Raw genomic sequence first — 21,504 nt, forward strand, 5'->3', positions numbered from 1 at the left:
AAACTCAGAAACATTGATACGTAAAGACACATGCAGCCCCATGTTTATTGCAGCATTGTTCACAGTGGCCAGGACATGGAAACAACCAAAAAGCCCATCAATAGATGACTGGATAAAGAAGATATGGCACATATACACTATGGAATACTACTCAGCCATAAGAAATGATGACATCGGAACATTTACAGCAAAATGGTGGGATCTTGATAACATGATACGAAGCGAAATAAGTAAATCAGAAAAAAACAGGAACTGTATTATTCCATACGTAGGTGGGACATAATAGTGAAACTAAGAGACATTTATAAGAGTGTGGTGGTTACGGGGGGGAGGGGGGAATGGGAGAGGGATAGGGGGTGGGGAGGAGCACAAAGAAAACAAGATAGAAGGTGACAGAGGACAATCTGACTTTGGGTGGTGGGTATGCAACATAATTGAACGACAAGATAACCTGGACTTGTTATCTTTGAATATATGTATCCTGATTTATTGATGTCACCCCATTAAAAAAATAAAATTATATAAATAAAAAAAAAAAAAAAAAAGGAGAGGCTAGACCTGATATCTGATCACGTTGGTAACTGTTCTATCCTTAACAAAAGTTCTTCCACATTCATTACTGAGTCTGGTTTGTGACTGAGAAAAGAGGCTAAAACGAACGGTAACCACAATCACTGTCCATTGCATGGAGAATGGTGAGGGGCAGCATTTCTAAGCTGTGACCATTCTCGAGCAGAACAATGGCCCGCACAGTCATTATCCCTAATTTAATTAACAAGTTTTTCTAATGTGATAAAATTACAGAATGCCACCCATTCCACTTAAAATGTAATGTGAAAGGAAATCATTATGTAAATCTACTCAAAATCAGTATTAGGGTATTTTTTTAAATAGAGTGCACACAATTTACCCTCCAAATTTTCCCTACAAGAATCAAAGTCTCTTGCCTGACCAGGCGGTGGCACAGTGGATAGAACATCGGACTGGGATGCAGAGGAGGTTTCCAGCTTGAGTGCGGAATCACCAGCTTGAGCGCAGGGTTGCTGGCTTGAAAGCCAAGGTCACCGGCTTAAGAAAGGGTCACTCACTCCTCTGATGTAACCACCCCCCCATCAAGAGAAAGCAATCAATGAACAACTAAGGTGCTGCTACGAAGAACTGATGCTTCTCATCTCTCTCCCTTCCTGTCTGTCCCTATCTGTCCTTCTCTCTGTCACTAAAAGAAAAAAAATTTTCAAACTCTCATTTTAAAATATCCTCTTACCAAAGAAATGAAATGATTTCTAGTGAGTATTTCTTCATTATTTTGCTCACGAGGAATACAGGACAAAGGAAAAGGAGGCAGGGACACAATGGCTTTCTGACAAAGGTCAATTGTTTCAAGTGTTGATTTCTCACTGTGGTTGAGTCTGAAGAGTTTGTCTATGACTGTCAATCAAGCACAGCAAATGGCTTGAAGATCAACCACTGATTGACAAGAGATTGATCACAAGCAGCTCTTCAGCACAAGCCCAGTGCAATAACGGGTCCTACTGATGACTCCGAAATGTGAGCGTTAAGTGTAACCTGAATCATGACAGGACAGTGTATTCCACTGTCTCCTAGTGCTTTGAAAATTGATAATTCATATAAAGTAAACTCTATAATTGGAAAAGTGAATTAATTAATATAAGCTATTTCTTGACCAAACTGAAAAATAGCCCGGATATTGGTTACTTGAAAATACAAGCCCAGGCTTTGTTAGTTAATGTACTTTCTGCAGAGACATTAAAAACCACAAAAACTGAAACAAGCAAAGTTTCAGTTCCCTAGAAAGACCAAGAGTAACCCTTTATTTCTCCCTTTCCTTCGATTACAGAGCCGGAAGAAATCTGCCAACAGTTTCAAATAGCTTTCATGTTCCATGCCAACTCTGCTGAGCTGCCAGTGGCTGTGTGGCGTAGGGAAGGGTTCTGAGGCCCAGGCCCAGCAGGAAAGAGCGTTCTCATTTATTTGTCGGCAATTCTGCCAGCAAGGAGGAAATGAGGCAGCACGTTGCTACTTCCGTGTTTATTCCTCATCTCAAGTCAATTTGCTGATGTTATTGATGAGGAGATGAAGGCTAGAAGTGGTTGGTTATTTATTTACCATTTTTGTTAGATTTATTTACTTGCATCCTGCCCTATTAGAGAAATTATTTCATGTTAGAGAAATACACATATAAGATAATAAATAGGTGAGAAAAATAGGATTAGAAAGAAAATATATATACATCATAGGAAAAGATCAAGTTTGTCCCTGTGGCAGGTTCTAAAGCATTCATTTTCACCATGGGCTTTTCCAGCACTGAGTGATCCATACTCACTGATATTCTAGTTGTTCATCTCAGTGAGTGAGTGAGTGTGTGTGTGTGTGTGTGTGTGTGTGTGTGTGTGTGCACGACACAAATATGCAGGAATAGGTCCTGAGTTTGGCTATCAAGAAAACAAGGCTTCTAGCCCTGGCTGGTTGACTCAGTGGTAAAGTGTCGGCCTGGCGTGCAGAAGTCCCGGGTTCGATTCCCGGCCAGGGCACACAGGAGAGGCTCCCATCTGCTTCTCCACCCCACCCCCTCTCCTTCCTCTCTGTCTCTCTCTTCCCCTCCCGCAGCCGAGGCTCCATTGGAGCAAAGTTGGCCCGGGCACTGAGGATGGCTCCATGGCCTCTGCCTCAGGCGCTACAGTGGCTCTGGTTGCAACAGAGCAACGCCCCAGATGGGCAGAGCATCACCCCCTGGTGGGCATGCCAAGTGGATCCCAGTTGGGCTCATGCGGGAGTCTGTCTGACTGCCTCCCCGTTTCCAACTTCAGGAAAAAAAAAAAAAAAACAAGGCTTCTGCAATAAGACACTTGGGTTCATATCTGGCATTCCTTTGTGTCATATAAAAAATCATTTTATTCATTCCCCCCCCAAATACTGATATTTACTTATAATAAATAAGCAAAAACAAGCAAATTATACTGTATGTTAGAGAATGGCATTAATAACAATTAAGTAGCTCAAGGAAAGGAGGACTGAGATTAAGAATGCATAGCTGGACCCTGGCTGGTTGGCTCAGCAGTAGAGCGTCGGTGCTGCATGTGGGTGTCCTGAGTTCAATTTCTGGCCAGGGCACACAGGAGAAGTGACCATTTGCTTCTCCATCCCTCCCCCTTCCCTTCTCTCTTTCTCCTCTCGCAACCATGGCTGGGGTGGAGCAAGCTGACCCTGGGCACTGAGGATGACTCCATTGCCTCTGCCTGAGGCACTAAAATAGCTCGGTTGCTGAGCAATGGAGCACCAGCCCCAGATGGGCAGAGCCTCGCGCCATAGGGGGCTTGCCAGGGTGGATCTTGGTTGGGGCGCATGCGGAAGGAAGTCTGTCTCTCTGCCTCTCTGCTTCTCATTTAAGAAAGAAAAAAAAAGAGAGAGAATGCCCAGATGAAGTGGAGGCAGATTGAGGTGGAACTGTTTAGAAGAGTTGTTGAGACAGTGACATTTGAGCTAAGTCTGGAAAGAGGTGAGGGAGTGAGTCAGGAGTATCCTGGGAAGAGCAATTAAGGTAAAGGAGGAAAAACCACTGAAGTCCTGGTGGGCTTGAGAAACACCCAGGAGCCCTCCAAGGCTGGAGTGACCCAGAGGAGAACAATGGAAAACAGATCAGAAACATAAAGAGAGAGGGGGCTGATGATACAGGGCCAGAAATTTCACGCCGGTCCATGAAAGAGTTAACCGCCCTGACGTTGTATGAGGATTATAGACCTAGTAGTGATTATAGACTCGATAGTCTTCATACATCATCAGGGTAGTTAATTAACTCTTTTGCGGACTGGCATGAAACTTCTGGTGGACCAGGAGCTGAAAACCACTGATATAGGGTCCTGTAGCCATCAAAAGACTTGTAAACGACATGTAAGATGAAAAATCCACTTGGGATCAGCAAGCCAGGACAACTGAGTTTGCTTGGATTTGGGAACAGGGCCTACGTGTATATTCTGTGCAGATGCGGCAGCAGGAGGGAACCCAGATTTTAGGCACACGCCCAAGGATGTTTATCTGTATGGCTCCTATTAGTCCATGACATGAAAAGACCTGCTCTAATTGTGACACATCCTGGCGACTGTGTCAGTGCGGCAGCAGCATTCCTAAGACTGTGCTGCTGGGGAGGGTTAGAAATAACATTACAAGTGGAGAGATGAAGGGTGACTTTAATTTGCTACAGTCTGAGATTTTTTATGAAGCATCACCTCTTCATTTCTGACCAATGTGGGATTAAAATTCGGCCTGCAGACATTGGTTAGTGGCAAACCCACAGAGGAAACCCAGGTCTAGCACTAAAAAGCCAGAAAACTATTAAAGCTATAATACTAAGACTAGGGTATAAGTGAACCCTTTAAAGAAATAGAACCTATTCTGAAAAACTCATAACTATTGTATCATTACCATCTATGCAAGCCCAGGATGCACTGGTTCTATTAGACCAGACAGCCAAAAAGAGAGGAAAGCAAAGAGGAGGAGGAACAGAAACTTAACAACTGTGCTATGATGACCTACTTCCAGAAGAAGAATGTTCCTTCAAGTTCAAGTCTGGGAATTTATCAAGGAATTTATCAGGAACTCAAAGGAGACAGGGAATAGATACATAGCTCACAGAAGGTTTAGAAGCTAGAACCAAACCTTTTAAACTGTGATTAATTAAGCCACCAAAACACAGGTGAAACAAATTTCTATAGCTAAAATGCATATCCAGGCAAGGTGCTGAATGTACCATCTTCAAACATTAAAAAGTACAATTAGTTCAAGGGCAAAGTGAATTCCAAGTGAAAATGGTTATAAGAAAGCGCATATATTTAAAAAAAAAAAAAGCTTTCCTTTTATTACTGAGACCAGTGAAACTAAGAATAGCTGAAAATTATGATTCTGCGTATTTGCTGATTTTAATGTTTATTTATGATAGTCAGGGACAGTTACGCATCCACTTATGTCTTTACAGGGCCATGAAGAGAAAGGACCAGGTGTGTCATTGCATTGGAAATGTCATTAAATATGTAAAAACAGCAGCAATCCCAAACAAGCCTCTTTGATAAAAATGAGTGCTGTGCAAGATGATGAAAGAATGACCAACCAACATTCCACCTGCTGCGATTTTTAAAGAGGTGTTCAAATAGAGGGCATAAGAAATATCGGTTTATACCTCTTTCCAAAAAAGTTTCAAACTGCTGGCAAAACTATAAGCAACATCACAAGACAGAAATTTATATGGAGTTCAAGGTGAAGGGAAAATAAACCCAGGAATGGAGTCATTACCCAGATACAGATACATAAACCAGAGTACGAGGTCTTACAGAACTGCCACCAGTGGAGTGTATATAAAGAGATAACATTTTTGTCGGTTTTTTTTTTACCCCTTTTTTACAAATTCTAAAAAGTATAACTCAAAAAAGGTAACATAAAAATGTTTTTTAATGTCAAAATAAATTTAATTTTGTCATATTTCATTTAATTACCATAAAAGCATGCTTGGTCTTTATATATATTTTTTAATATTTGACTTAATTATTATAACATATTTCTCAGAAATTTGTATATAGTGCACCTACAATTATTTGTAGGATTGTAAATGCACCCCGACTGCAAAAAGTTTGAGAATCACTGCCCTCGTGTAATGCTGGTCAACTGACTGCTTAGGGCCCAGGACCCTGGTGCTGGCAGATTCCCTAGGGCTCCCTGATTAGCATATGAGACTCTCTACGGACACTGTTGCATCCAGGAGTAAAACTGACACTTCCTAGAACAGTGCTTAATAAGTCAGGCTCTGAAGAGGTGCTCTAGGAGTTCTACCATTTTTTGTTTGTTTGAATTTTATTTCTTAGTCTTTAAATACAAAAACAAACAAACAGGGGATGCAAGCAAATACCACAAATTTCAACACATTCATGACTATCTTCACATTAAGTTGCCTCCAGTGCTGACTGACGCTGGACAAAAGTGTCCCCGCCATCTGTTTAGGTACACTTTAACTTCTAAAAAATGAGTCACGGATTAGGAAAGCTGTAACTCTACACTGGTATTCTGGAAATTCAGGTCTGCCCATGTCCATTCATATAAAACTATACAAACGACCTACACAGACATCACACTCAAATCACGGGCCAAGAGCAGGTACAACTTTGTTGGCGTACTTCCGCACCGCGCCCATAACCAGCTGTACGATAGTCAGCTGCCTACCATGCCGAGTCAGGAGCAAGTGACATCGTTCAGACTCGGGTTAACCATGTGTTCGGTGCTCCTGGTCTGAATCTTACATCCATCCTGGGGCATGTGATCAGAGGCCTTATGGGATTCTGGGTCAAAACAAAAAATTCCTGGTCCTTTCTAGCTTCTGCATCAGATTAATTTAAGAAGATAAAACGAGTTAAAAAAAACTGTTACCTTTTGCAACTACCTATGGGTATGAATAAGTATTTTTTCTAACCCTGTACAGCTGAAATGGAATACAGAAATGCCTGGATGTGTTCAGTTGTTGATACTGTACTGCAACTGTCATCCGGAAGTCCCAACCTCAAATTTTCGAGTTCATCAAAACTGCCTCATTATCTCCCCCCCATGAATTCTATAAATGTTACAAGTTTGTATTTATAAAACATATTTAAAATACTACTTTGAAACATTTGTATATATAGCTCTTTTTAAGATTTAACTAAGAGCTTTTCAACTAAAAACATTTCTAGAATCTCCCCTGCTGAGTCGTTCTGGTACAAACGTGGAGATACTGAGCCCATGAACCCCTGGAGACTGGGTAGGGAGCCCTGAGCAGCCTTGCCAGTTGCTGATACACCAAGCTAATCTAATCCAATCTAATCTCAACATAATCTAGTGCCAACATTATCCTCTTCAGTGTGTGCCATGACAAGGCTGGGAAGCTCTGTGATGAGGCACGATAAATCCTTCAAGCAATCCTTCATAAATCTGGTTTCTCCCAACGGCTCTGGCAAGTGCTGCCAGTGGAGAGGACCAAGTTAGATTCTTTGGCAGGAAACTGAAGTGCAGACATTTCATACTCATGGTTAAGGCCAGAACTGAGGGCAGGGTTTACCTTCACTCATGAAAAGTAAAGAAGGAAGTCAAGATAGGTGGGTGTTTCAGGAAACAATGGGATCTAGACCCAGGCCTGTCATCTCAGGATTTTGGCTCCAAGAAGCTCCTTTAACCTTCTCTGAGCTTCGGCTTTCTCAATTACAACACGAAGGGACCAACTCAGAAGCTTTTAACTGGGACTGAACATCAGAACACCCTGGAAGCTCTAAAAACTACATAACGATACCAGTACATTCATCTGTGCCAGGAAATGTTCTGAGCACTCTGTGTGCACCAACCCATTCGGCCTCCACAAGAACTTGGTGCTGTCGGTACTGATGTTACCCTGATTTCACAGGGGAAAACACTGGGGAACAGAGAGGACGAGACCTTTGCCCCAGCAAGTGGCAGAGCGAGGTGGAAGGCTCAGGGCCTGGGTGCTCCTAGCACAGCTGCCCGGTACTGTGCCTCTCTCCGTATGCAGCTCTCTGAATCCTCGACTCAGATCCACTGAAGGGTCCGGGCATGCAAATCTTAATTCTGGTGAGCATGCCCCGCTAACAGCCACCTGACTAGAGATGTTAAGTTCTGTGATTCAGACTGAAGAAGGAAAAACGTGCAATAAACATTTTAATTAAATAAATGCTAAAATTCTTTTGCCTCAAAAATCAGTCAAAATTAAGGGAGTTTGGCTTTTAACAGCTAACTGCATGGTATCAACCAAAGAAAGATAATGAACAAAGACATAGTAGGAAAAATTTAAGAAACAAAGTGTTATCTAGCCAGCAAAGTAAAAGGACTATACAAGGCCATTTAAACAGATTAAGTATTGGAGAAAAAGCCATGCCTATAAAGGGGAAAGACTATTTTCCTAATTTATGGCTTAGATCTGTGGGTGTAGATGGAGCATTTTGGAAAAACCCTTGGAAAGAATCCCTGCTCCTATCCAAATGGGCGAGCAGCCGACTTTGTTTCTAGGATCACAGATAACTGCCTCTTTGTTTCATCTTTAAAGGAACCATCACTTCTGCCATCAGAAAGTGGCCTTTTTAAAGCTGGAAATCTAAAACTATGCACCCAAAATGCTGACACTCCAAAAAACGTCTGTTTTCATACAGGCTCTTCCATTGACATTTGACAGTTAATAGAGGCAGGAAAAGTCTATGGCATAAAGGAAAGACGAGGAAGACAAGCAATCCTGATCTTGTAGGCAATTTAGGTAAGTTTAAACCTAGTATGGCTACAGGTCAGTGAGTGCACAGCCAGGAGGAGAACGAGTCCACGTCCCCTGGGAGAGCCATGAACTTGGTCGGGTTTGTTGGTTATGAGTGCACTTCCTCGCTAATTCTAGACACCCCATTTAGGGAAACCCACCCTCTTTCCCTCCCACTAAGTCCCATGGCTCTTACAAAATCTTTTCTCAAAAGTCTCCTGTTTGAAGTCAAATCACTCTACCCACGGAGTTGCAAAGCAATTTATTAAACAAAACACAACTTTAAAAAATGCCTCTAAAACTGAACTATAAAAATTTTAAAAAATAATTACATGTTGGAGGAATATACAGATCTATCTTATCATCTGCTGACCATGAGGGCTTTATCACCTCAAAGTCTCTAATACACAGTATTTCAAGTGACAAACACGTTTAATTCTAGTCTTTCTTTGGCGTTAAAGGTTCACCAGTCTGGAATTGATGCACTTTTTTCTGCTTAATAACCACACCAAATGCACACAAACTTATAAGGCAAACAAGCACTAATCGGAAAAGTTTCCTGAGAGTGGGCCAGAATTTTCAGGCAAGAATAAAAAAAAATAAGCTCTTCCTCCTAATCCCCATATCTGTTAATGGTACCAAACTGCCAGTTTCCTAGACTCAAAATCTTACACTCATCTCACTTTTGAATCTCCTTCCACCTTGGACCCGCCCTCTTCTTCACATTCAATCATCAAGAGCAAATTCTGAGGCATTCTGTACCACCTCCTTTCCCAGTGAAGTACCAGCCTTTCTCTGGTGTTCACATCCTCCATGATACAGTCCTAGTGAGGCCAAGCCCGGAAGGCAGCCAGGCTCGTCCCTGTCATGGTTGTAAACCTGAGCTTGAGCTATTCACCTGCCTGAAGACTCACGCAAAGGCCAAGCTTTTCCTGATGTCCCCAATCACACGCAGTCACTCGCTATTTTGTAATCTCTGCAGAACTTTCCATCTCTCACATGACACATCACGTTCTGGTCTACATGACATATAAAGTGGATTTTCTATATTAAGACAAGAACTGTCCCTTGAGGTCAGGAAATGTGCCTGGTACAGTGTCTAGCAAAATCAAAGGCATGCTTAATAAATAATGGAAGTCATCACTCACTCATACTTGTTTACTTTGTCCTCAAAAGTGGTTTTAGGTTTTAACCAGATTGACACCCATAGTAAAACTGTAATGCTACACTGTGTCCATTATTCTCTAAAGCAATATTGTCTGGATTTGTTAGACAGTGATCCCTAAAAGTGTTTCCTTTTGTATACACACTCCTTCCCACGGGCATCAAGCAAATAAATTCCCTACCTTCCCCGTGCTATGTAATTTTGGGGAGCTGCACACTAGACAGCTAACCAGGAGCTGCATTTTGTATAACCAGCAACATTAAACGGGATTACATTGTTATATGTCAGGAAAGACAAGTTCCTCCTCCTTTATCCTCCTGCCTTTACTTTGAGCTGTTGATTCTGTTGGCTATTCAAGAGGACTTAAGGAAAGCTGACTTTTCTGACAAAATCTTGTTCAATCTACCATGTCTGAATATCTTTTTTAGGGTCCTAGAGAAATGCATCTTTTTGTAGCTTGTGGTAAACAGAGGAGCACGGTGCTGGTGAGTGAAGGATGTGGATAATGAACCGGCATTCTGGGTACATTTGGGGAGGTAAAAAGCACAATGGTTCACAGTATGGGCTCTGGAGTCGACCGCCGAGCTCAATTCCTGGCTCTAATATTATCAGCTATATTATCCTGAGCACTAAAAACCTATCTCAACTTCATTGTTAAAACAACGATAGTAATGCTGCTCAAAAGTTGTTTTTAGGATTAAATAATAAAACACCTGGCACAATTACCAGACACAACGACCTGCTGACCAAAGTCAACTGCTGGCATAATTCAGGTGTTTACACACATTCTCCAGGATTTTTTTTCACATATATTCACTGAGTATTCAATGAAGATGTCAAGAGATAAAGGGAGAGGTTGCAAATTGCTAGGGATTCATAGTAATCCAATAAAGAAATTCTCCATCAAATCAAGAGCAACTGCCAGATAAAAATTTTAGAGGCTTTTATCCCTGATACTATTTCCCCCTTCATATAATGGTTAAGCACCCCCAAGCTGATGCTCTAGAAATCTAAGGTTCATATAAAGAAACACGGAATAGACAGAAAATAAGTTCCACTTGCTCTCACAGAGAAGAGGATGCTGTCTAAAAAATTCTTGTGGTTATAGCCATTATCCTCAGTGCTGGCTTTCCAATGAACTTTTGCTAATACTAATATTAAAACTGGTCTGCCAAAGCTTGTGCAGTAGTTGGACAATCCCGGGGAGGAGAGCTTTTCATCGTGCCTAGGAATAACAAAAAAAAAATCCTCAAGACAAAGGTCCACTGACATAGGGAGGCTGGCTAGATCTCTACATATCTATGCTTACCAGCAGATTTTACCCTGCAGGGAAAACAGAAAACAGAAGAGACTGTCTGCCGAAATACCAAGTGCATGCATGCACTAAGTGCTTTGCAGTAACAGTTCCTATTTGAGATGTCAACTACTCATGATAACACTGAGTCTCTCTGACCTATAGTTATTTTAAATTTTGCTGCAGCATGTATTTGAATTGTGGGCACTCTTAGGCAGAAGGAAGTGAGTGAGAAAGCCAGAAAAGAAGCACAGCCCATCGTCAAGGGTCCATATTTCAAAAAAGGTTTGCTCTAATTGTGTTTCAGTAACTCTCAAGAAGGGATTAAATTACTGCGATAGTTTTTGATAAATGCCCTCCCCTTCAAAAAAGTCAAATGATAGCTCTAATGATAAAAGTGAAGAAAGACCAAAGAGAGGTCTAAGAAAGATGTGGTTCTCTATAGGAAAGTAGGTGTTTGTGGGAATTTTTTTTATGCTAAAATTATTTTTGTAAAATTCTGGGATTTCCAGGTCCTTAGACTGTATCTTGATATGTCAAAGATCTACTGTACATGAGATTTCTAATGTGCTAGAATTCTTTCATACCAAGAAGGGAAATAAAGCAATTAACATGAATAAGAAAATGATTCTATGATGGCTTATCCAAAAGATGAATAGAAAGATTTAGTTTAATATGCCGTTCCTCCTAAACCCCTAAATCTACTTTGACTTCCATTTAAATAATAAAGATCATAAAACTGATGTATTTTGCTTAGTCTCCAATGCACGGTGCTTTCCTCTTTGACTGTATGGAATCTTACTGGAATATTGTACACAAAGACAGAGTTAAATTACAATTAGTGACTCAACATTTTGACTCAGAAGATTGGCATGCCTTTTTAAAAGTCTGAAATGTTCACAACTTAGATCATACTTTTCAGCAAAATGCCAAGATACTTTGTCTAAGCTCTCACTGAGTTATTTATTATGTGTCATTTTACTATGCTAGCAATATTAGGAAGAGCCAAGTCCCAGAAACTATTGCTATTAATATTTTGTGTGTTGAGAACCTTCTAGATCAATGAAGAAAGAACTCCGGAAGGATAAAAATTAGCTGCTTTAGAGAAGAAAAACATTTGGAACTTGAAAGAAATCCTAGTATTTATGATATAAATAAAATCTCTTTCAAGGCAAGAAGCTATTTCATTTTTTGAGAGGATTAAAAAAGTATTTCCCCTGGCCGGTTGGCTCAGTGGTAGAGCGTCGGCCTGGTGTGCGGAAGTCCCGGGTTCGATTCCCGGCCAGGGCACACAGGAGAGGCGTCCATCTGCTTCTCCACCACTTCCCCTCTCCTTCCTCTCTGTCTCTCTCTTCCCCTCCTGCAGCCCAGGCTCCATTGGAGCAAAAGATGGCCCAGGTGCTGGGAATGGCTCCTTGGTCTCTGCCCCAGGCACTAGAGTGGCTCTGGATGCAACAGAGCGAGGCCCCGGATGGGCAGAGCATCGCCCCCTGGTGGGCGTGCCGGGTGGATCCCGGTCGGGCGCATGCGGGAGTCTGTTTGCCTCCCCGTTTCCAGCTTCAGAAAAATACACGCACACAAAAAAAAAAAAAAGGATTTCAGTTAATAAAGAACATTATTGTTTTTTAAAATAAGAACTATTTTCCACTACCCTGCATTTCTTCTTCTAACTTTTTTTTTTCTTTACCCGTCTTTCAAACATATCTAACAAAAATTCACCAAATAGTTTTTTGGTACTCTTATAGAAGGCAATTTAAAAATACCTAAAATTTCATATGGCATTGGAATATAATACAGCTCAATACATCCCAATCGCAATGATTTGAGATGGAGTCAATACCAAAGAAAACATGTTCTATCATTCATTGTTGAGTTACCACCATCTGAGGTAAATACACCACTACCACCATCATCACACTAAGACAGTACTTCAATTTGCCTGGAAGACTGTACTTGAAGGGTTAAATTATACCTTTATGAGAGATTATCTCTTTTTATCATCTTCTAATTCAACCTACATCAAGAGCACCAGGTTTGAAAACTCACAGCCTGACTTTAGAATGATGCTGAGTACAGGCAATAAAATCTCTGGTCCGTGTCTTTCATGTCTGTACAGCTACCTGAATACTCCAGAGTAGAATCCAGGGGGGCTAAGTGTATGTGTGTGTTTCTTCTCTACAATAAAAGTAATAATTCTGGGTACATTCAGGCTTCTTGGACTTATGTCACCATGCTCTAAAATTCTTTGCTCAATTGGAAAGTGAGAACCAGATCTCTTTTGGATAAAATGATTTTTCCTATATCTTAACAGGATCATTGTTTTGTTTTGAATGTAATGCCCTCTCATTTCATGTAGTTTCTATAAATCCCAAAGGATTTCATATTTATTTAGCTGAAATTTCAGGATACTGGGTCTGGGTCATCCTTATTTTCATAATAAACACTGAAGTTAACTTCTTACTTGGGTAAAAGTTGACTAATATTCTCCTTACCAGAATGCCTTCACTTTCAAATTTTACACTAAAAGTAGTCTAATCATTCGGGAATAGAAGGAATGATCATTTTATTCCAGGGTAGAGAAAAACAATTTTCAAAACAGACTGCTTAACAAATTTTAAAGTTATAGAGATAAATGGAGATGTATAGAGAAAGAATATGATCATTTCAAGTTTTCCATTTTCCTGATAGCTGCCCTAATTTTTTTCCTGTACTGTCTTTCTCAGTTAACACAAGTCAAGTTTTCCCTTTATCCAGAGCTAAAACCTTACAGTCATTTCTAATCATGCTCAAGTCTGGGCGTTCCTATCTCCATGACACCCCGTTTTTCTCAGCGCCCTCTCCCTTTCTCATTTTCTATCAGTGCCACGTCATCTCTTGTCTACAAGTCTCTTCTTCCAATCCAATCTTCCTAGTTTTGTTAGAATTATCATTCTAAAAGAGAGAGAAAGAAAGAAAAAAACAACACATTGAATTATGCTTCTCTTCCACTCCAAGGACTAACTCTTCTGTAGGAAAGCTAGGAAGGAAGGAAAAACTCCAAAATTTTTATCTTGTTATTCAAGGTGCTTACATTATGGCCCTAACCTATACCCCAACCTCCAGCCACATTTTCCTCTATACCCACATTCTCCACTCTGGTCACCAGGAGCCCTGGCTAACTTACAATCGCTGAGCGACAACTGCTATAGCAAGCAGTATTCTTTGTGCTTTGCAGACACCCAAACACTCTCACATCTCTTGGGCTCTTTCTGAGGCCTGGAGTGTACAATGATCCACCCCCCCACCCCCCGTGAAATTTTCTTTCTCCTTTAAAGTCAAAATGTCATCTCCTCACTGAAAGTCACCCCGACACCCTGGCATCAAGGTTAACAAAGCCTTCCTCTGACTTCTCAAGGATTATGATACTTAGTTTTTTCTGTCCTAAACTATGGTTGGTTTCTTATGTCTACCTCTGTTGACCTGTCTTGCTTTTCTGATTGGTCTTTTTAAGGGTTGTATTGTATTCAGAAGAATAAGGGAACTTGCAGAGCATAGAAAACAAAGGAATAGAAAATGAAAACATATTCAATATTATAACCAGAGAAATGGATTATATGTCAAGAATATTTCCTTTTAATTAATAAGACATAATATTGTAAGCTAGACTATATTTGCATTTGTATTAAAAACGTTTTAGTAACCCCTCCCAAATGAGATTCCTATTGAATGAAAGGGAAAGAAATGGTTGACCAACGTTGGTGGGGGAATGCGAGAAAAGCTATATAAGCTGGTAGGGGTGAAAACCCCTCATTTTGTTTTAATATTGATAGACTGTTTTTCTTTTAAAATAAGTTGTTGATACACTGAGTTATCTTGATCTTTCATATGATGTCAACAGTAACCGCTAAGCTTCCTAGCCATGGACTATAGAGACTCACACATCTGCTCCCGCTGCAAACCAGGGAGAACACTGAACCAAACCTTGCATAGATATTGTTCTTAAATCTTCAGAAAAGATAGTGTGAATACCATGAAGGAATTTCCATGCAACAGTCATTGTTATGGCAAGAAATAAGTCAGGGATGGGGCTCTCAGGAGGCTTAAACTCAAGAGCAGGGGCGGGGAGCCCTAAAAGAGGAAGAGACTGGTGATTGTATTGATTGTAAATATTAACATAATCTACCCAGTTTTCCTGGCTTTCAAGGTCAAAATGTGCTTTTTTTCTTCCTTAGTTTTACATGCAGGATTACATACAATTTAAGTTTATTCCTGTAGTTAAATTAAGATTTTGAGGAGCAAAGGCACAGGCACAGGGGAGACTAACATTTGTTCAGTGATGACTGTGTTTTAGGCAGCACACTAGTTCCTTTCCTTATATAACTGGATATCATCCTAATCACAACCTCATGATATAAGCATTATTTCACCCACTTTATAGGTTCTTGACTGGGAATTAGGCACATGCCTGGCACTATGGTAGGTGACTCTGGGGTACCAGAAACTTGCCATGCTGACCACCAAGATTCATAATGCAGGGTGACAAATCTGTGAGGATGACATAATATCAGAATTCCATCGCGGCCCTGGCTGGTTGGCTCAGCGGTAGAGCGTCGGCCTGGCGTGTGGGGGACCCGGGTTCGATTCCCGGCCTGGGCACATAGGAGAAGCGCCCATTTGCTTCTCCACCACCCCCCCTCCTTCCTCTCTGTCTCTCTCTTCCCCTCCCACAGCCAAGGCTCCATTGGAGCAAAGATGGCCCGGGCGCTGGGGATGGCTCCTTGGCCTCTGCCCCAGGCGCTAGAGTGACTCTGGTCGTGGCAGAGCGACGCCCCGGAGGGGCAGAGCGTCGCCCTTGGTGGGCGTGCCGGGTGGATCCCGGTCGGGCACATGCGGGAGTCTGTCTGACTGTCTCTCCCTGTTTCCAGCTTCAGAAAAATACAAAAAAAAAAAAAAAAAAAAAGAATTCCATACTGTCACAGACAAGCTGTAAACAATGGACAGGTACCTGGAGAACAGAATTATATGAACATAAGATGCTGATTGCGACACATTAAAAGAAATAAGCAGAGTTTAGTGTGGTCCAGGCATGAAGGGGGCCAGGTGAGCTTGAACTTGGCCTTGAAGAATTAAGAAAGGGACGTGGAGAGGCACTTGAGCTGAGCCAACTGCAGGAGTAAATGGTGCCCACCTGTCATGCTGTAGGAAGGGAGAGAGGAACCACCCAATTCCTCTGACAGTGAGAAGAAAGAAGAAAGGCCAGCGAGGAAGCTACAGAACATGATGACTAAGAGGACAACTAGAAATGGTCGACGACTGCTCCAAAATTTCAAGCTGAGGAGCGTGAATCTGAAAAATGGCAGTTTAGAGAGGAAGGAGGTAATGGCGGATCTGAGGTGCTGACAGTAGAGAATAACCCTGTAGGGGAACAAAAACTGCTCGCAAAAGAGCCTAGAGCTGAGGAGGAAAAGTGGATGAGAGGCAAAAGCGAGAGCAAATAAACGAGATGGGAGATGCTCGCAGTTTCAGCTGCGAACTGGAAGGCACAATGCAAAGGGTGAAAGTGGCGAGAAAATGGAAGCAGGAAGAGCCCTCAACTCATTTTTCAAGAAAATTTACCTGAGAGAAATAAAATAGTAACAGACCCAGTGAACTGTTTGACTTTACAAAGGGAGAGAGTGAAGAATATCTAAGATCAAGGGGCAGCAGATTCGGCCTTTCTGCTCCCCCGACTCCTGCACTTACTTCCTCAGCTGCTGAGCAACTGCACCGGCTACTCCTGAGGAGACAGCTTTTCAGAAACAGGAAGTTACAGCAGCTGGGAGTAGTCCTGAACTCCCAACAAGATTTCTCATATACATTTCACAATTTAGAAGTTAACTAGAGCTGGTCAGCTTCTTTCATTAAATGCTCCCAGAAAATGTTATCTCCTTTCAATCCGTATCGCCTTACCCCCGTAAGTAACACCGCGTCCCTGTCTGGTCCATGATGCTACCTCCTCTCATAATCTAAAACTGGAGGCCCGTCCTCGTCCTTTCCTCGTAACTTAACCATGCTGATCTACACTTCCCAGGGTCTTGAATCTGTCTTTGACCCGGAGTAAGGCTGCTTTTCCACTGTCATCTCGCTCTAACTTTTTAAACTTTTAAAAAAAATTTATTTGAGAGACAGAGGAAGGGGAAAGAGGGGAAGAGGGAGAGAGAGACACGCTTATTTATGTATTCATTGGTTGACTCATGTATATGCCCTGACCAGTTATCGAACCCGCAACCTTAGTGTATGGGGAAGACGCTCTAACCAAATGAACAACCCAGCCAGGGCTCCATGGTCATCTCTTTATTACAACATCAGTTTTTTCACTGCCATTTCTTCTAACAAGGTAATGTCTGTATATTCTACTCCCAACACAGCTTTTTAAAACTGTTTACTGTTTTCCTCTCCAGTTTTCACAATCTTCGTGCCATGCTTGCCATTCGACTTCATGCATTATTAGTATGGAACTGAGTCACTACTATACACATTCTTAGGTATCTATTCCCATCTTTCTAGGGAGCCAAATTACCTATTTCAATTGTTGTCTTCCAACCCAGACGCATTCAAGCTAATTTGTAATTACTAATTTTTTATTTCTAATTGTTTTTTACAGCTATGAATTTACACCTATCTTTTCTGAGAAGTTTCTGATATTCACTTTTCTAAAATCTCTAATTATGCCCACTGGGTGTTTTAAGCTCTAGGATGAGTCACTTTCCCATAAGGTTCTTGTCATTTCCATGTCACCAACTAGCTATTCTTTATTGGAAACAATTAAGTCCAAGACAGGAATGCCATTTTTTGTGCCTCTCTCTCTTTCTCCCCATTCTAAGATGCAAAATTATCAGCAAGTCCCATCTGGTATTTATGAGATGCTGTGTTAAATGGAATGAAGCTTTCAGCAGAGATGGACACAGAGCCCTCACTTACTGTGTGTCTTGACTCTGTATAATACGTATCAGGAAAACTATCACTGGAGTTAAACATCAAACCCAGGGTTTTACAAGTGACAGGAGACAGTGAGAATGCTGTTGATATCAGCAAAGAATGCAATGCTTATACACATGAAGAAAATTCACATATATCAAAGAGACCAACAACAAAAAAAGGAATGAATTTTCTAGGAAAAATAATAAATGCTCTTCTATTTGAAATGTGATTTTATTCGATAAAAAATGTATTAATTTTTCAAATACATATTTAATATATATAAAACATGACATTAATATAATTTTATGGCTCTTTAACTCTATCTCCTTGATATTAAAAGTCAATTTACATGATTCAAAACTAGGTGAGGAACAATTTATCATCTGAAATTCTTTTCCCTTTTCTTATACCTCAAGAATTTGAGGGTTAGCTTCATTCTTCTGTTTCCTACAAAGTTACATTTTTAGCTCTTTAGACTTCATGGCACTCTATCTACCTGTAATTATGCTGCAGAAGCAGAAGAAGCTGCCAGTAAAAGGCCAGCAGCAGACAAGATAGCAAAAGGCCTATTTGTGGTTTTGAACAGCTGCAGTAGGGCAGGGCGTGCCTGGCAAAGTTCCCTCTGACTGTGGGCCCAGGCCTGACAAACCTTACGAGCCAGACTTGCTTTCAGAATAAACCCTAGCACAGGACATTATTTCACTGTCCTGGAAGCAAAGGGCAGCAGTCAGAGTCCAAAAGGGATGATCAAAAGAGTAACACAAGCAAAGCACAGGGAGGGAGCTAAGGGTGATGTTTGCAAAGCTCTTCAGATCCTAAAGATCCACCCACTGTCCCACCCTAAATTTTTATTTCTCTCTAAAAAACAAAACAAAGCAAAACCACTACTACCTCCTTATGGAAAGCCAGGAGTTCCTTTTCGTTCTAGCTTGGAAATACTACCCAAGTAAGTTTAGTTTTAAATTATTTTTAAATTCTTATTTATTGATTTTGATAGAAAGAAAAAGAGAAAGAAACACCGGTTGGTTGTTCCATCTATTTATGTATTCATTGGTTGAGTCTTATATGTGCCCTGAGGACTGGGGACCGAACCTGCAACCTTGCCATGTCAGGATGACACTCTAACCAATGAAGCTATTTGGCCAGGGCCCAAGTAATTTGTGAAAAAAAATTCTACCTAAATTAAGTAATAAATCTAATTATTTTACCCAGGACAATAGAAATGAGATGCTATTAATTAGATGTTTAAAACTGGGAATATTTTTTCAGGGAACAAGAAACATTCACTACTAGATGTCTTCTTCTTCAGTTATGTAAAATTCCTTTTGTAAGGGACCATTATTGTCTTTGGATAAATAAAAGATGCTGTTATATGTGTAAGCTTTTATAGCTCAAAGTGATTAGAGGCTTTTAAGTCTTTATACAATAATCCTTGCACTGTATAGTGCTTCTGGCTCCTTTGCTTAAATTAGTGCTTTCTTACTTAGTGAGTTAATGTAATTGCAGCAAAGTAGCATATTTATATTCCATTTATTAACAACACTAGCACAGAATGCAAATTTACTTTAGAACTTTAAACATACGTGCCTATTTCTTCACGAAACCCAGAAAGGGTGGAAGTGAGAACAGAAATAAGAATGTGGAGGCCAGGAATTCCCAGGGATGAGGGTAAACAATCCCAACCACCAAAGTGCAGGTGGCTAATGAAGGCAGACTACCATTCCCTGGCTAGCACGAAGAGTTTAACATGCAGTCAGGATAAGGGTTGATGGTAACTACCTTTCTGACAAACAATGACACCAAAAGTTTCTATTACTTTTTTATATTACTTTTAAATTTTTTTTATTTAGAAATAAAATTTAATGGGGTGACACTGATCAATAGGAGTACACAGGTTTTAGGTAAGCATCTCTACAGCGTTTGAACCATTAACTGTGTTGTGTGCCCATCACCCAAAGTCAAATCATTTTCTATTATTTGATCAAAGTCAAATAAAGTTTCTATTTATGAGAATAGACTGGCCTCCTTAAAGTGCTTCCACCAAAAAAATTAAAAAAAAAAAAAAAGAGCACTCCTCAAAAGGACCTAGACATAGTTTTTGGGATTTTTTGGGACAGTGACAGAGAGAGACAGAGAAAGGGACAGACAGGAAGAGAGAGAGATGAGAATCCTTCGTTGCAGCTCCTTCGTTGTTCATTGATTACTTTCTCATGTGCCTTGATGGGGGGGGTGCTACAGCAGAGTGAGTGACCCCTTGCTCAAACCAGTGATCTTTGGGCTCAAGTCAGTGACCTTTGGACTCAAGCCAGAGACCATGGGGTCATGTCTATGATCCTACCCTCAAGCCAGTGACCCTGCACTCAAGCCGGCAACCTTGGGGTTTTGAACGTGGGTCCTCTGCATCCCAGGTCCACACTCTATGCACTGTGCCACAGCCTGGTCAGGCTAGATATAGTTTTAAAATAATTCACATGATAGTTCTCATATGCCAAAAAGGTCAAATTCTACTGGTAAAACGCTCCAATTTTATTTTGTTACACGGACATTCTGTTGATGTTAATGTGACTAAGTGTCCAAGGACTTAAAACTTGGAAACTGTCAGTGCATTAATAATAATTCACATATTTGTCTTGTATTGAACCTCTCTTATAGCACAAGTTATATTACTCTATAATATGACCAAGAAAAATATTTATCGGCTAAAAACATAAGAACCACTGCTACTCACGGCTGACACAGCTTCACCAGGTCCTGGTCTGTGGTGTTGGGAGGCAGTCCTCGGATATAGAGATTCGTTTTGCTTAGCTGATCCCATCCTGAGTTGCTGCTGCTGCTACTGTTGTTATTACTGCTGGTGGTGCTGGGGCTGGGAGGGGCCATGGGGTGGGCTGGGACCAGAGACTGCTGGAAAACAGAGAGGAGCATTAGGAAGAACTCCAAACCGAAGGTATTTAGTTGTTTGATTCCCCAAATAAAATGAAGTGCCAAGATCATAGACATTATCTTAAGCTACTTTAACATGTAACTTTTCATTTACACCTGAAAAAAGATCTGTTCATTCTACAAAACAAAATGCCCTTTCTCCTTCAACATTAAATTAAAATAAATAGGATTTTACTCAGTACAATATTCCCTATGTGCACCTAAGGATGACTAAATTTATGAGATTAATTTATTCATACATTTTAAAAAGAACGTATCTACTGAGACTCAAAATTAACTTGGATGAAGTTATATGGTAATATCATTTTAATATATAGTAATTTAGAAGTCACTAGACCTTTGAAAAGGTTTTCAAATTCTGAAGATTTGACTGAATGTTGCTGATAATTTTATTAATATAAATATTTGGGAAAAAAAACCCAAACTCTTCAAGTGTTAAGAAAGAGTTCAGTCAAGGTGCTCAAATAAGGAAAACTTCACCTACTTCTTGAACAGGCCCCCAGCCTCACTGAGAGGAGTGGATAAGATTTACAGGCACGCAGCCTTTCACTGTGGCTAGCCTTGTGAAACGCAATCCCTTGAGAATGGTGAAGCGTATTTGGAAACCTTCTCAGGCCTCACAGCAACCAACGCCTTTTGTAAAGCTTGCAACTGAGGCCTCAGTCTGGTTTCAGAGTCAGCAGCCACCTAGGAAGAATGTCTGAAATGGTCCTCACATCAGATAATTCTGTTAACCAATCGAAAGCAAGCAACCTCTGTCCCTAGGCCACATGACCTTTGAGGAAGTTAAATGGTTCAGTCTGAGATGGAAGAGAGCACAGCCCAAAATGTCCTCATGGCAAACACTCAGCAGTTTCACACCAGGACAGAAATTTT

At 40.8% G+C, this 21,504-nt stretch overlaps 1 protein-coding gene across 7 annotated transcripts in view; it reads right to left on the minus strand.

The window, feature by feature from the left end:
• Window positions 1–21,504, minus strand: part of RBMS1 (RNA binding motif single stranded interacting protein 1) — a 249,968-nt gene that overhangs the window by 91,258 nt on the left and 137,206 nt on the right. For 5 of the 7 annotated variants that reach the window (XM_066344960.1, XM_066344962.1, XM_066344956.1 and 2 more), the window contains exon 2: window positions 20,414–20,589. In XM_066344960.1, coding sequence (XP_066201057.1) covers window positions 20,414–20,589 — 176 coding nt within the window. The remainder of the gene's footprint in view (window positions 1–20,413; window positions 20,590–21,504) is intronic. The other 2 variants (XM_066344957.1, XM_066344959.1) reach the window with 1 other exon arrangement.

The sequence above is a fragment of the Saccopteryx leptura genome, chromosome 7 (assembly GCF_036850995.1).
Source record: "Saccopteryx leptura isolate mSacLep1 chromosome 7, mSacLep1_pri_phased_curated, whole genome shotgun sequence".
In the NCBI taxonomy this organism is placed as follows: Eukaryota; Metazoa; Chordata; class Mammalia; order Chiroptera; family Emballonuridae; genus Saccopteryx; species Saccopteryx leptura.